Consider the following 17,106-nt stretch of genomic DNA (forward strand, 5'->3'; position numbering starts at 1 on the left):
AAAAAATGTTTAGAGGGACGTCAGGAAAAAAGAAACCAGAGACTAGCCATATATGATATGGAGTAATAGAGATAAGGCCTCTCAGGTGATGCTCCACTTGGTCAAACGCTGGCCGATTGCACCTCAGTAGACGATTCTGGTAAGAGTTGGACCTGCATGTCTTTACCAATATTTAGTATTTTGATTTTGAGCAAATTTAACATTTTCTTCATAAAGGAAGGATTTGAAACATGTTAGGCCAGATCTCTTCTTAGTGTTCGTTTAAGAGCCCTTAAATGAGATCCGCAATTTCAATCAGGATTTCCAAATCCCACTGTTAAAATCTCTGCATTGTCAGTGTTCTTCCTTTTAACTCAATGTTTAAGCTCATTGACCTTTCCACAGAGATATAGAATTCCTGTACCATTTTTGTAATGTGCTCGTACAAGAAACACAAAAAGTTAGTATTCAGGTACAGCAGGAAATTAGGAAGGCAAATGGCATGTTAGCCTTTATTGCAAGGGGGTTGGAATAGAAGAGTAAGGAATTGTTATTACAGTTGTAAAAGGCTTTAGTGAGACCCCACCTGGTGTACTGTGTACAGTTTTGGTCTCCTTATCTAAGGAAGGATATACTTGCCTTAAAGGTGGTACAACGAAGGTTCAATAGATTAATTCCTGGGATGAGAGGGTTGTCCTTTGAGGAGAGGTTGAGTATAATGGGCCTATTCTCTCTGGAGTTTAGAAGAATGAGAGGTGATCTCATTGAAATGTATAAGGTTATTAGGGGGCTTGACAGGGTAGATGCTGAGAGATTGTTTCCGCTGGCTGGAGAGTCTAGAACTAGGGGGCATAGTCGCAGGATAAGGGGTCGGCCATTCAAGACTGAGATGAGGAGGAATTTCTTCACGCAGAGGGTTGTGAATCTTTGGAATTCTTTACCCCAGAGGGCTGTGAATGCTGAGTCATTGAATATATTCAAGGCTGAAATGGATAGATTTTTGGACTCTAAGGGAATCAAGGGATATGGGGATAGGGCAGGAAAGTGGAGTTGAGGTCGAAGGTCAGCCATGATCTTATTGAATGGTGGAGCAGGCTCGAGGGGCTGCATGGCCTACTCCTGCTCCTATTTCTTATGTTCTACCCACTTTCCACCAGACAATCCTTGGTTATTGATAACAGATTATTGACTGAGATATAGCTTGTGATGAAAACTAGGTTACGACCAGTTTATGAATATCACCAGGACATTCATGGTGTTCAGTTTGGAAAGGCTATGACACAATCATTGCATTAAAATTAAAGCGTACAATACACCAACTTATTTTTGTTTGGAATAAACAAAGATTCAGTGCAATGGTATAGAACATGTTAAATTGTTTAAGAGTATGAACTTTTTTTTAAAAAAAGCTGGAAAAATCTTACTTGAGAACCAGGAATGAAAAACTAGGAGAAATGAATAGAAGATTAGTAAACTTGAAATTAAAAATTTGGATTAACACAAAAATATTTCACACTTAAGAGTTGTGGAATGATCTGGCACTGAGTACAGTGAACGCAAAATATATTGAATTGTTTACGCAACAAATGGACAAATCTTCTATTAACAAGGGAGTGACAGGAAACAAACCAAGATTTGGAGGAAGGTAATGATGGATATGTCTGTCCAGAACAACAGTGAACTGAGTAGGATAGTTGTTATTTTCTCATTCCCAATTCTCTCTCAATCTCTCCACTGTCACTGTTCTGTCAGACTGCTTGCCGCAATTTCCTGCAGTTAAACACTGGGAAAACCAAAACCATCAAACTCCTTTGCCTCTCCTCCTATCTCAGTCCTTTGAGATTCTCCTTAAAACTTCAAATTGGAATGGGAGAGGAGGGGAAGAAAAGTAAAGCTGTAAGTGTACCCAATCTGCCTCGTGGAAGCATACTTTCATTGTAATTGTTGACAGCAAAAAATGGAGAAGATTGTGACCCAGATTGCCTTGTTACCCGTTCTGAAGGAGGATGTGTGGTAACAAAAGGAATAGTAAAGAAGAATTCAAGTGGAGGAACAGGAGAGATTAAAAGTGGATTAGAAACCAATACTAAATCTAGAGCTGGGCTCTTTGTTTTTCCTTTGTTGACAGCTAATAGGACTACTTACAGATTAAATCTGATAGCCCATCAAAAAATGTTAGTAGCACAAGTGCGTTGATTATTAATAAGTGAATTCAGTCTCCTTCTTGCTTGCGTTCCTAAAACCAGCAGTCTCCTTATTGTAATAATATGTACTATTCTACTATGTAAAGGTAGCAAAATGCATGCGTTGTTACAAAAAGGGAATCTATACAGGAAAAATAAGCAGCCAACATTAATTCCAACATTTTGAATGTTGAATTCCAACCCCTCATTTAGTCGTCTAGGGCATCCAAACTATTATGAATTTTAAGCCTTGAATTCCATGCCCATGTAGGATCATCAAATGAAATAGCTGCCAGTTTCACAATGTGCCAACTACAGACTAATATCCTGCCCTGGCCAAAGGTCTACAACTGCTTAGTTGTGATAAGTGACATCTACAACGACACCAACTATGAAAAATCATTTGTTTCAGTTGGTATTTTAGTACCGATAAGAACAAAGATCGGAAATAAAGTACTGATTATTTTTACCTCAAGCAAGCCTGAATGTGTTTTTGTTGCCCCTCTTCTGGCATTGGCAGCAACCCAGTACTTCATTCAAGTGACCACTCGTCATGTCTGAGCCTACAGATCCAATGTGGGCAGGTTATTTGACTGTAGGGGGGCATCACAGCTGAGCCCAACCCAATTGTAGCGGGCAGTTTCAAATGAGTAGGAGTGCATGCAACAAACCTATCCATAACTTGGCATTAATTGGAGATAACTTGGCAGTCTCAATAGGAGAAGGCTCATGGATGCTTATTATGGGACATGGAACTGTCACACTGCTAGGCTGCATCAGCCTAACAGTGGATTCAGATCAGGCTATTTGTGCTCTTACAGAGCTAGCAGAAGGCCGGTTTGCTGTTATAGTTGACTTTTTAATGATACCACGGCACCAATGTGCCACATCAAATTTCTCCTTCGAACACAATGGGCTCCATCTTTCGGAGGCAGAGATCACAGCTCAAAGCTCTGCTGCTTGGTGAATATGACCTTTCATTGCTGAGCTCCATGTGTTGTTGCCTTGCCCCTCTTCGCCCTCTGGAGTAGTTTGACTTTCAGGTCAGCATCCTGTGACACTGCAGATAAACAAATTGCTCCATGCTCTGATGCATTTCATGTTCAATCTGGAAGTGACCCTGAGGTTGTCCCTGCCAATGTCCATCATCTTGCACTTCTGATTGCCTGCTCTCACTAAAGAAATAAACAGCAGTCTATTTTCTACTGGTAGGGAACACTGAACAGTAGAAACTCATTCATTTACTTCCTCGGGTTACAAACCCATGAAGAAGGGTAAAGGTGCAGCAGTCTCAGCAGCAATGCTTTAGAAATTAGTCCTTTTGCAGTTAAGCTTCAATATGCAGAGTGGCCATGCATAAAATTAGATTTAAATTAAGTTTTATATATGCGGTCTGAGATTTTTGTATGAACATGTAATTATAGGGAATATGGAATGGGGCTGCTTGTGTTTTTCAACCACTATTCAGATGTTTACACCTATGTCGAACAGGGAGGGTGGCATTTTGTTTGAATACTCACATTGATTGTTAATTAATAGCTGATTTTCAACACTTCTGATTTAAAAAAAATACATTTTTATGTGCTATGTTTGAGTTCTACTTTAGGTCCCACATTGGACCTAATCAGCACAGCTCCCTGATTATTCCACATGTAGATGCAGCACCTGGTGTATATTGAGCCGTGCGTACCGAGAAAATTCAAGATTCTGTACCTGGTCTGCACGAAGTTAGCTGATCGCAGCCAAGGTTGCTGGTAGGGCACTACAGTGATGTGCTCCCCCTCCTTGTACATCGATCTTGTACAAAAGCCACTGCATTGGCAATACAGGCAGAGAGGCAAGCGTGCCAAGTTCTGGTGAAGATTGACATCCTCCAGTTTTCTAAAGAAAATCTTTGAGTATAATTTGATTGGATTTTGAAATGCTGTTCTTTTTCTCTTCAGCCTCTCAGTATGTTCCACGTTCTCTTTTTCTCCCCTCGACTCTGGCCTTTCTTCTCTCACTGATCATTTTCAGCAATGCGTAGCTTCTGTAACAGGTAGGGCTGCCACCGTGTCCAATTTTGAACCAGGCAGCTCCATTTTAGGGGGTGTAATCTTGACATTGAAAATTGGACAGCTGAAGTCCAGTTACCGAGTTACATCGAAACTACAGCACAGAAAGAGGCCATTCGGCCCCACTGGTCTATGCCAGTTCCACACGAGCCTCCTCCCTCCCTACTTCATCTAACCCTATCAGCATATCGTTCTATTCCTTTTTCCCTAATGTGCTTATCTAGTTTCCCCTTAAACGCATCTTTGCTATTTGCCTCAACTACTCCTTGTGGCAGCATGTTCCATATTCTCACCACTCTTTGGGTAAGGTGGTTTCTCCTGAATTCCCTATTGGATTTATTAGCGACTATTTTATATTTATGATCTCTAGTTTTGGACTCCCCCACAAGTGGAAACATTTTCTCTATCAAGCCCTATCATTATCTTAAAGACCTCTATCAGGTCACCCCACAGCCTTCTCTTTTCTAGAGAGATGAGCCCCAGCCTGTTCAGCCTTTCCTAGAAACGTAGAATCATAGAATGGTTACAGCACAGAAGGAGGCCATTCAGCCCATCGAGTCCGTGCCAGCTCTTTGCAAGAGCAATTCAGCTAGACCCACTCCCCCGCCCTACCCCCGTAGATTTGAAAATTTTTTCCCTTCAAGTACTTATCCAATTCCCTTTTGAAAGCTATGATTGAATCTGCCTCCACCACCCCCGCCGCAGTGCATTCCAGATCACAATCACTCGCTGTGTAAAAAAGTTTGTTCTCATGTCGCCTTTGGTTCTTTTGTCAATCACCTTAAATCTATGTCCTCTGGTTCTTGACCCTTCCACCAATGGGAACAGTTTCTCTCTATCTACTCTGTCCAGACCTTTCATGATTTTGAATACCTCTATCAAATCTCCTCTCAACCTTCTCTCCTCTAAGGAGAACAACCCCAGCTTCTCCAGTCTATCCACGTAACTGGAGTCCCTCATCCCTGAAATCATTCTAGTAAATCTTTTCTGCACCCTCTCTAAGGCCTTCACATCCTTCCTAAAATGCAGTGCCCAGATCAGGACACAATATTCCAGTTGTGGCTGAACCAGTGTTTTATAAAGGTTCATCGTAACCTCCATACTTTTGTACTCTATGCCTCTATTTATAAAGCCCAGGATCCCATATGCTTTCTTAATCGCTTTCTCAACCCGCCCTGCCACCTTCAACGATTTGTGCACATATACCCCCAGATCTCTCTGTTCCTGCACCCCTTTTAGAATGATACCCTTTAGTTTATATTGCCTCTCCTCATTCTTCCTACCGAAACGGATTACTTCACACTTTTCTGTGTTGAATTTCATTTGCCACGTGTCCGCCCATTCTACCAGCTGTCTATGTCCTCCTGATAAGTATATCCTCTCAGTTTCGGTATCATCCTTGTGAGTCTTTTTTGCACTCTCCCCAATGCATCGATATCTTTTCTATAATATGGAGACCAGAACTGTGCAGAGTACTCCAAGTGTGGTCTAACCAAGGTTCTATACAAAGTTAACATAACTTCTCTGCTTTTCAATTCTATTCCTCCTCGAAATGAACCCCAGTTTTCAGCTGCTGCACTTAAAATTAAACACTGTGCGCAACGTCAGGCTGACCCATTTAATGACTGCACTTGTGTGAATGAACCAGGTTCATACGCACAATCGAACTCAATCAGAGGGACCGATTTTAAGTGCCTCCACCTGGAGTAAATGGGGAGGCAGCGGCCTGAAAATCATGTCCAGTTGCTTACAGCTCCATTTAACTGGCGTTCCGGCCACCACCATATTGGGAGGGTCCTGACAGCGGGCAGCTGGAGAGCCTGCCTGTTTCAGGTGGACGGCCATTTGTAATATGTAAATTAGGGTCCTATGATGTGTGTCGGACCCCAATTGCAATCTTGAGGTACAAATGTACGTGCGTGGAGTGTGTACCATTAATGCCCCGGCCTTGTGTACTGGCACTGAGTGGCCTGACCAGCAGTGCATAAAGGGACCGCTGGCGGCCACTTAAAAAATAGAGAGAGATATTTTTAAATTTTATTTTTGTGGGGCCAGGAGGGACAAAAAATGCTCCGGCCTTAATCCCTCCGTGCAAGTCCTCCCAGGGATTGCCTTCCCCTCCCATACAGCAAGGGCCCGATAATAATGCAGAGGCGGCTTCTGAGCAGGGGGTGGGAGAGAGCGGGCACGAAACCCGCAAGAAGTTTCGGCACGTCAGAATGTCCGATTTCATCATCGCTGCCTAATTATAATTTTACTTCCGTGTTTCACGCCTCCAATCACGACAGCGGGCCTGATGTGAACCCAAAGTTTAAACATGAATTCTGGACTGTCAAGGGCTGCGCCCTGATTTAACGACTCTTCATTTGAGGTACTGCTGGGTGCAGTGAGGAGCAGGAAGGAGATCATTTTCCCCAGCAACCTGCTGCTGTCAGGTCTGGTTGGAGGTGGCTGAGGAGGTCAACAACAGAAGCATTGTGGCCTGCTCCTGGATCCAGTGTAGGAAGCACTTTAATGACATAACCAGGTCAGGAAAGGAGAGTACGGTTGCAGATTCACCTACATCGTGTAGTGCACACAACCCCCCTCTCACTCGGTCTTGTCACGTCTACACCATCTTATCACTCCTCACATCCACTTAAGTTTCAAGAGCACCCATTATATACTTTCTACACACTTCCTCACCTCCCCATTTATCCATCCAGCACTGCCACTCACCCTAATCCTTATGCAATGTGATGCATCTGCCTGATACTCACCCTCACTGAATGCACTGCATCCATCGGGTGAACACATGCCTTACAGTCACTCATCGGTCTGTTCTTTCCCCTATTGCAGGAAAAAAGAACACAAAACACACGGGAGGAGGAGAGGACTGGATGTGGCTCGCCACAGATTGTGCAGCTGACAGCTGCAGAGTAAGAGGCCATGGAGATCAGTGGCATCTCTGCCACCCTGACCATCGGAGATGGAGAGACTGGGACTTCGCAGCTGCCTGGTGACAGAATTAAAAATATCTCTGACCCACATCTCATGCAAAACCAATTCATGTTGACTTGATTTCAGCATCAATATGATAAGCGTACTTATACTGAGTGGCAATATTGCTACATTGCAAAGACTAATTCATATCCATTTTTTCTCTCCTCCAGAGCCTTCATGCATAGAGGAGCAGTCTGTTGACTTTCCTGAGGATAATTCCTCAGAGGACTTGGTTCCTTCTGAGGGTGCACCATCAAAGGACTTTCTAGCAGGCACCAGCGCAAATACTCGCACTTCAGTGGGTCCAGTCAGACAGCTAGTTGGGTTTTCACCTGGTGAGTCATAGTTCACAAGTGAGTACGAGCAGACACTGGTGGCAGGGACAGCTGTGGAGAGTCCATGTCGGGGGCACGCTCCTCACCAACCTCTGCTTATCTGGACCCTGATGCTGAACCTCGATGAAAAGGAGAATCATAGAGAGACAGCAGCAAATTTGTGATGTACTCGCGGACATGCCACATACAATCTCCACAATAGCACAGAGGATGGAGGAGTCCAGCTCCCACATTTGTGGATTGATGTCGCAGGCCATTGCGAGAATGTCTGCCTTGGAGAGAGTGGTCACCTCCATTGAGCTTCAAGCATGGCAATCAAATTAGTCCATGCAGGCCACGAACACGGCCATGTGGACTTCGGATGTCCGCATGTCTGCCGCCTAAAACAGGATGACAGATACCTTATCTGTGGCCTTACAAGGCATCACTGTTCTGCACCAGGCTGTTCTCCAGCAGAGTGGTAGGAGTGATGTGCCGCTGGCCCAGGAGAGGTATGATAGTGAAAAGGGATATGGAAGTAGGAACCCCACTCAAAGCGCTCCCACGTCTCACCTGTTGCCGCCCCTCAGACAATACCCGCAATGCTGCCTCATCTCCCAATGGCTGTGTCTGTTCCTGCACAGGTGCAGGCGGAGCAGTCTTTGGCAGGGCCCTCATGGGCTCCAACACCCAGAGGTCATCTCAACAGCCAGAGCAGGGTTCAGAGCAGCATGCCTCTACCTCTGCTGAAGCCACAGGGATTGCACCATGTAGGAGTGGTAGGCAAAGGAAGAGAAAAACATTGTAATTCACCAAGGATAAGCACATGGGTATTTGTGAAAATGTTATGTTATTAAGTTTCCTTTTGTTATGACCTCACATAAAATTTCGCAGCACTTCCCCATGTTGCCCATTCTTGCATGCCGAGTGGCAAATTCGCCTTTTCAGTTGCTTGTGATGAATGTGAAGACATGGATTGACGGGGACCAATTGGGGGATGTGCAATGGGTGGGTGGTTGGTTAGAGGACTACTTTGTATAAGTGGCGGGGAGGGGGGGAATGCCGAGGGATGTGATAGTTACTTTGGTCCAGTGTGAGTGACCAACTGAACCTTCGAGCTATAAGGACATCCCTGGCATCCCGCGCAGATGTGAGCGGCTGGTCTGGCATTGGGTGCCGCATTTTCATCTTCCTCCTCCTCCTTTTCCTTTTCTTCATTAGATTCGTCATCAAATGATGAGTGATGAGCGCCTTCTTCCTCCTCCACCTCTAATCCTCGCTGCGGCGCAATGTTGTGCAGAACTCAGCACACTGCAATTATCCTAGAGACCCTCGTTGGCGAGTACTGAAGGGCATCTCCAGACCTGTCCAGGCATCTGAAACATATCTTGAGCATGCCGATGGCTTGCTTGATAACACATCTGGTGGTGATACGCCTCTCGTTATACTGCTCTTGGGCTTCATCGGTGGCGTTCCGCACAGGTGTCATTGGCCAAGTTTGAAGGGGGTAGCCTTTGTCTCCTAATAGCCAGCCCTTAAGTCTGCTTCCAGGTACAAAGAGGGAGGGGATGTTGGACTGCCACAGGATGAAAGCATCGTGGCAGCTCCCAGGGAATCTGGCGCAGACCTGCATGAACCTTTTCTTGTAGTTGCACACCAGCTGAACATTAATGGAATGCAATTCCTTGCAGTTGACGAGTACTCCTGGTTGATCTGGTGGTGCTCTGATTGCAGTGTGTGTGCAATCAATGGCATCCTGTACATGTGAGAAGTCAGCCAGAGATGTGAATACGAGTGTCCACTCATTCTGGCTATTGTAGTCATAGGGGAAGTTTACATAAGTCGACACCCTGGCATACAACCCATCCGTCACCTGCCGTACGCATTTATGTGCAGACCATTGGGAGACCCTTGCTATGTCTCCGGTAGTGCCCTGGAAGGGGCCAGAGGCAAGAAATTGAGGGCAGTGGTGTGTTTCACAGCGACTGGCAATGCGTGGGCACCAGGTCCAGCAGGGAGCATCTCTTCTTCTGGAAGGCTGCAGATGTCTGTGACCACTTGCCGTGTCAATCTGAGCCTCCGGTAGCACTGCTCTTCAGCAAGGTCAAGGAAGCTGAGCCTCTGTCTGTAAACCCTGCTAGATGGGTAGTGCCTCCTGTGAACTCGGCCCCGCTGTTGCTCTCCTCTCTGTTGCTCTCCTCTCTGTTGTCCACCTCCCTGTTGGATGGTGATTGTCTTCCTCGTCCGAAGTCCAATCTAAAGTAACCGTGGCGCCACCCATCCTGATGTTTTCTGTTTGAAAACCTCCAAAGTTTTCCAATACATCAGTCACCACAAGAACTCCCAGCAAACCGTTTACCAGAAAGTTCTGAGAAAGCAGCTGTGAGCACTGAGCCTTTATTGTTATCGGGACTCCTGACCTTCAACCAGCTCCATGAAGTGCCGTTCAATCTCCGCTCCGTTTTAATGCCGAGTTTCCCAAGTCCCGAGAAACCCATGTTGTAGGTGTTAATTTCAAATTGCTGCCAAAATCTCATGAAACTACCTTCATTAAGATATTATAATGACAGACCCGCCTCGCAGAGTGGGTTACTCAGCCGCACCCAAACCCGCCTCCGTTAAACCGGAAGTGGGCGCGTTGGGGTCGGGTTTCCCATTTTTGAAATTTTAACTCCCCCCGCCCCCCCCCCCCCCCCCGCTCAACCTCCGAGGTTAAAATTACCCCTCAAACGTCAATTAGCTTGATATAGGGGCCAGCCCATTTCCCACCCTCTCCAAGTAGCAAGCTGCCTTGGAGCACCAGTTTGGCAACAATAGCACACAAAGGAGGACTGGGCCTTAAATAATGGCCAGGGCTGACACGCACCAAATATTAAAATCGGCGCCACTATGATTTTAATACCCCCCCCCCAAAATTTGATTTTGGACTGAGCAAATGGTGCAACTGTAATGTCTGTGATATCATCCTGCCAGTAGCTTGTGATATATTGTGTATGAAACAGCAATAGCCACTTGATTCAATTGCCTTGATAAACTGTATACAAAGTAGCTCTGTTGGATATAATGATGAAACTGAATGCAACATGGTAGCTTGAAGCGGTTAATGCCTTGTCATGTGGTTTGGGCTGTAACTATTTAAATCATTTACTTGTTTTGTTCCTCAACAAAAATCAGAATGCCAATAGACAGGTAACAAATAGGGAAAGAGCTTCCCTGGTCTAGAAACGCTGAAGTGGCAGAAATAGTTCCCTCTTACACCTACATCAGGATTACAACTGCCTTTTTATGAAACATATAGTGATGGTGTAATACTATTTTAATATTTGTCTAGATAAGAGACATTTATAGTACTAGTATTCTTAGGGAAAGCCTGTGTAAATTAGGTCCCTCCCTATCTCTGGAACCTCCTCCAGCCCTACAACCCTCCGAGAACTCTGCGTTCCTCCAATTCTGGCCTCTTGTGCATCGCCAACTTCTTTTGCCCCACCATTAGCGGCCATGCCTTCAGCTGTCTAGTCCCCTAAGCCTCTCGATCTCTTTCTCCTCCTTTAAGACGCTCCATAAAACCTACCTCTTTGACTAAGCTTTTGGTCACCTGTCCTAATGTCTCCTTCTTTGCCTCGGGGTCAATTTTCTTTTTGTCTGACTATGCTCCTGTGAAGCACCTTGGGACGTTTTACTACATTAAAGGCGCTGTATAAATGCAAGTTGTTGTTGTAGGTCTAATTAGCATCATTAATTAATATGTTATCCCCAACAAGACAAGATTATGCCCTTGAAGGTTCTTAAAGTTAGGATTAATTGTTTTTGATCTATGAAGGCAAGTCTAGTGTAATTAATCACATTTGCATATCATCAGCATACTTCAATACTATGAGGCCCTATTATCCTAACAAAAAATCCTTCTGAAGTTTTACAAGTGTTGGAGCTGTGGTTCTTGCATGAATAATGAAAATATATGGAAAAGGTCACACTGACAGCACAGCCCTCTTTACTCTCCCACTCTGACTATTACACAGGCAAAGTAGTCAGGAGTTTGTAACATTAGATCACTCAGGCTATAAATTAACATTATAAATACAACACAGAATCTTTTGTGAACATGTGAATTATTACTGGATGATGATATTTGTTCCTGATTATTCACGGCAAAATGAATAACTTCTGAAAGTTTAATGTTTAGTTCTTGAAAATATATTTGTTAAGTTGGACCAGGAATTGTGTATAATGGGGTATATAGCAAGTAATTTGATAATCTGATAGATGGGGCTTGATGTATGCTTTCATAGAGGAAGTTGCAGATGCATGGGAATGTTAGAGTTTTGTGTGTATGTGTATGTATAGGATATTCTTATGTAAATGTAAAATTAGGTTAAAGTTTTTTTTTGCTCCTATATCATGCATCTAAGGGAAGTAGAAGGGTCAGCCTACGCTGTGGACCTCCCAGCAGCCAGGTCAAAGGTGACATTCGAAGAAGTCTATTGTTAGTTCTCTGGGCAAGGATATGCGCATGGTGCCGGGAGACATTGACAGGGATTGGATGAGAACTCCCAGTCAGCACATTTAGATACAAACTCTGCCAAAAGCAGTGCTAGTAACAATGGAGCATCCACCACCTGGGATGGTCAGGAAAGTCCTGGTCAACATTTAGCACAGGAATTAAAGTGAGAGGACAGTCCACTAAACTATTCTGTTTCTTCAATCTCAATCCTGGTTCTAGTGAGCAGTAGCTGTGCACATCAACTGTAGTTGTGCTGTGCAATTTTGCATGTAGAGTTTTTAGAAAATATATGAAAGATATGTCATGTGGGACTAGATGTGTTTCATTAAAATACCTGTGACTGGGGATTTTGATGCATCTGTATTCACTCTTGTAAACCTCCACTGTCCTAAGTAACAACAGATTAACACCCAGTGTGCTTTATTGCTTTGTAATGCTTGGAATCATAGAAATGTAAGCACAGAAGGAGACATTTTGGCCCACTGTGCTAGCTCCAAGCCAAACATAGCAACTCTAATCTCACTTTCTTGTTCTTTCCCTGTACATATTTTTCTAGCTTCAAATATTTATCTAGCTCCCTCTTAAACATTGTGATTGAATTGGTTTTAACAGCCATATTCCATATTCTAATGATCCACTGGGTAAAAATATTTCTTTTTATCTCCACCTTTCTGCTTCTGGTACTGATCTTAAATGTGTAACCCTCAGTTACCGATGCACCATAGTTGAGGTAAGGTGTTAGAAATAGTTACATCCGGTTTCCAATTTGGCTTATCTCCAGTTTGAGCTAGAAGTAGGAAGAAAGTCACCTGGATCATTCTCAATGTGAGAAGGTTGGTCTTGTTGTTGGATAGAGGAATGCATGCTCCCCGTGTTCACTTTCCCTTCCTCTGCTGCAGCCTGGCCGAGAGGTCATGAAGCTCATCACACATATCACTAGATGACGTGAGCAGCAGGCCTGCCTAGTACTCCCCACAGTCATGGAGAGGTGAAGCAAGAGATCTAAATCTATTCTACTGGATCGGCTCATAGCAGGAGTGCTGTTGGTTTTCAGAATGCATTTCAACATAGTTCACACAGAATAATTCAATGAAGAAAAATATTGCTTTCAACTTTGTCTCACTCTAAATACGTATCTCATGCAGGGATGAAATCACTGAGTTATATAATGCATAGCACCAAAACAAGTATACAGAGGAGACCAGGTGTACTAGCATTAGAATCCATTCACTACATCATTCATTCAGGTATGAATTGCACAATGAACAAACCAGCATTCACAGTCTGACTTATTCCAAACCATGGTCTTCTAGGAAAAGTCCAGCATTATAAATCAGAAAGTAACGGTCACGCAAAGTTTGGTGAGAAGGAAGCACAACAGGACTAAATAATCCAGGAATGTAAATGAAGATCTCAAGATAGTTTTAAAGTCTTTTGGGGTGAAATTGTGTGGTGCAGTATTATAACAAATGTGTTAATATGACATTCCTTTGTCTGCTATTTTCATGAAGTAGTTAACCGATTTAAAATAAACTAATGTGTTTGTTACTAATAGCATAGTTTCAAGCCAGAGCATGCTCATGAAAAAAGGCACTTTAGAAGACAAATAATGAGAATGTAGGACTGTCTCTAAATAAATTACAATCTTGGCATTTTGGATTATACCATCGTGAAAAACATTTTGTTTAATTACAAATGCATGTTATAGTCACATCTATACCTGGTTAGGTAGAGTCCACAATACAGCCAACTGTATATAATCAATGGGAATGTTGCATTGAAGCAGACAATGTAAATGGTTTCACACAATTAGATGCATTTCTGGAGGGAGAAGGGATTGATGGATATGGTGACAAGGCATGGAGGTGGGATTGATCTAGGAGAAAGGAGTGGTCTTATTGGGCCTTAAATTTTTCTCCTGCTCCTAAAGATTATTATGTTTTTAAATGGCCTTTCCATGGTCTATCCTTTATTTTGTTCCTCGCTCCTGCCCTACAGAAGATTGGCTTGTGGAAGCTGGTCACAGAATAACACTGATGGCTGCCGTTTAGTCCACTGCCTAGGCCTTGCCACCATCCCAGCTAAAGAAGGAAGAAACATGGCAGTGCATGACAGAAGACCAGACTGCCCCACTCTCTCAGCTGAACCAGAAAGAGTATGGCAGTACCAAATGGCGCACTGGACTATCCTGCTCTCTCCTCTGAAGGAGGAAGATTCTGATGGCGAGAGGCATCGATAGAAACTTTACAAAAATTTGCATTAATTTGCTCATTTATTTCTTCCAATCTTAATTTAAAAGAATGTTACCGATACATGGGGGGTGGGTGGGGCAGGATGGGGGGGACATTTCTCGAGCCTGCGTGCCAATGGTGGAATCTCACACGCAGCAAACACGATCCGAAAATTGGAGACAGTGTGCCCACGATTTTCCAATCCGTGTAGTCAGTATGCCATACTTCACCAACGGCAAGGGATCTCGGAAGGTCCCACCCTATATTCTCAACGTCTAGCCTGTGATGTTTCCTACGTGAAACTGCTTCTTAAAAATATAAACTCTAACATTTTAAAACTGAGGTCACTTTTCTGCCAGGACTTTCATCTCCAAAACAGATCTCCATGTACATTCAAGCAGAATGGGTTAAAAAATGACATTAGAAAAACCAGGAAAGATCTGCTTACCCTGTGCCAACAAGAGCGCTGTGGAGAAAGGGAAGGAAAAGAGAGAAAAGATCAAATCTCAGGTACAATTATTAGCATCTTTCCATTGTGCTTGGAACAGAAGAGGTGGACTGCAGCTAGCAATCATTCTCAACTCATTTCATCTCCCTGGCTTGAAACGTTTGACATTTTAACCCAGTTTTTATTGTTGTGACTTTTGCACAGCATATACCAAAATGTGTTTCATTAGCACATCCAAAATAGTGGCTTAGGGATATGGAACAGGAAGAAATATTTATTTTAGGGCATTATGCAATATGATTATATCCTGATAAAGGCATTAAGCAGGGGACATTCATTTTACACTTGAACTGAGGCAACTCTCCTAGCAAGTTGCTAAGTGCGTCATGGTTACTTCGTGGTGCTTTATGTTTCAACCATCCAATTCAACTTGTTTTTTAGGGTTCCCACTCTGCATTTATATAGCACTTTTAACGTAGTAAAACGTCCCAAGGTGCTCCACAGGAGTGTAATAAGTTAAAAATTGACACCAAGCCAAAAGCTTGATCAAAGGGGTAGGTTTTAAAGAGGGTCTTAAAGGAATAGAGCGAGGCGGAGAGGTTTGAGGAGGGAATTCCAGTGTTTCGGGCCTAGACAACTGAAGGCACAGCCACCGATGGTGGAGTGAAGGAAGTAGGAGATGCACAAGAAGCCAGAGTTGAAGGAATGCAGAGTTCTGGAAGGGTTGTAGGGCTGGAGGAGGTTACAGAGATCAGGAGGGGCAAAGCCATGGAGGGATTTGAACACGAAGATGAGAATTTTTAAATCAAGGAGCCAATGTAGATTAGCGAGCACAGGGATGATGAATGAACGGGACTTAGTGCAAGTTAGGATACGGGCAGCCAGGGTGGAAGCTGGATGGCCAGTCAGGACAGCAATGCAATAGTCAAGTCTGAAGATAACAAAAACACGGATGAGGGTTTCAGCAACAGGTAGGCTGAGGCAGGGGCAGAGACCTTATTTGTGATGGGGAGATTATATATGTGCTTGTTGTTAACACCCATAGAATTAGAACTTAATGGGATATTATTTTCAAGTTAAATGATGCAATAGCTTGACAATATTCAGTGTCCTGAACATTATTAACATACTGCATCATAAAGAAAACAGTTTAACTGGTCGTTCTGCTCATTGCTGCTTATGTGATATTCCTGGTACAGAATGACTATCAGATTGGCATATATAACGACAGTCACTATACTTCAAAGTCATTGATTCCATGGAGTACTTTGGCTTGTTCCGATGTGATAAGGCGTTATATCAAAATGCAAATTGTGAAATTGGGGATAATTGGGATCAACATTACACACGTTACAAATATGCCCAGACCAGGATATCTGCATAATGAGGATGAAGGAAAAGTCATCCTGCATACTGGAACTTTGCCTCGGGACACAAATGTCAATTGGACCAAACAAACGTTTATTCAGAGTGGAGTCTGAATTCCCAACAGTGCTCTGCAATCATTGGATCTAGTGCCCCGGAATGATAGAACACTACACCACCTCCAAAGTCCTGTTCCACACCAAATAAAGCATTTTTACATAGTCTTTTTAATATCGCTTATTTTATTAGGAGATGCTTTTTGTAGCAACCGTTTGCTCTGCACAGGGATTAAGTAATGAGTCAAACAAAAAACCACGGGGAGTCAACAGTATCCATTCAATTCAATGTACACAGGCCGGATTTCAAACAACCCAAATTAAAATACACGCATCAGGAGCTTGACTAACAATACACAGTGTAAAACGGCTGGGCCGTCCTTTCACTCCTTCTCCAGAACATATCCCTTTTTGTAATTATTTAACCCCTTTGGCCACTTTTTTAAATAAAGGGAGAAAGCAACAGAATAAAACATTTCAAAAACTTTTTTTTAAACTTGCAATAAAAAATTGATTAAAATAAATGCAACGATCTGTGTTAACTGTCATCTGAGTCATTTTGATTCACTGCGCCCAGCGACATGGTAACCTGGGGAGAGAAGCCAGCTGACTGGACAATGCAGACTTGCACATCCAATTAGCTCAAACCAAATTGACGAATTGGATATTTCAATTTTAAATTTAAGATGTTACAAAGTATATGGACATATGAAAATGGGAAAGGCCAGCTGATCGATTAGACCTGTCCCATTTAAAATATATTTACCTGCAATTAAAACACCAGTAATCTTGAAACTACTCAGTTGGGTACATCTAATTCAGTCAAATTACTTCAAAATGTAAAATGGAAGCAAGGTCAACGTGATCTCCTGGGCTGGTTTCGATCGCCTGAGGGCCTCGGAGATGAATTTTCCAGATTTTTTTCCCCTTATTTGCCATGGGCTTTTTTTTGGTGTTTTTTTGCCTCTCCCAGGAGATTACATGGGTGCAGTG

The 17,106-nt window shown here is 43.3% G+C and overlaps 1 protein-coding gene across 2 annotated transcripts in view; it reads right to left on the bottom strand.

Annotated features, from left to right (window-relative positions):
• Nucleotides 1-17,106, bottom strand: part of slc8a3 (solute carrier family 8 member 3) — a 512,228-nt gene that overhangs the window by 150,247 nt on the left and 344,875 nt on the right. For both annotated transcript variants that reach the window (XM_067991281.1, XM_067991282.1), the window contains one exon: nucleotides 14,693-14,710. In XM_067991281.1, the coding sequence (XP_067847382.1) occupies nucleotides 14,693-14,710 (18 nt within the window). The remainder of the gene's footprint in view (nucleotides 1-14,692; nucleotides 14,711-17,106) is intronic.

The sequence above is a fragment of the Heptranchias perlo genome, chromosome 10 (genome assembly GCF_035084215.1).
Source record: "Heptranchias perlo isolate sHepPer1 chromosome 10, sHepPer1.hap1, whole genome shotgun sequence".
NCBI classification, from domain to species: domain Eukaryota; kingdom Metazoa; phylum Chordata; class Chondrichthyes; order Hexanchiformes; family Hexanchidae; genus Heptranchias; species Heptranchias perlo.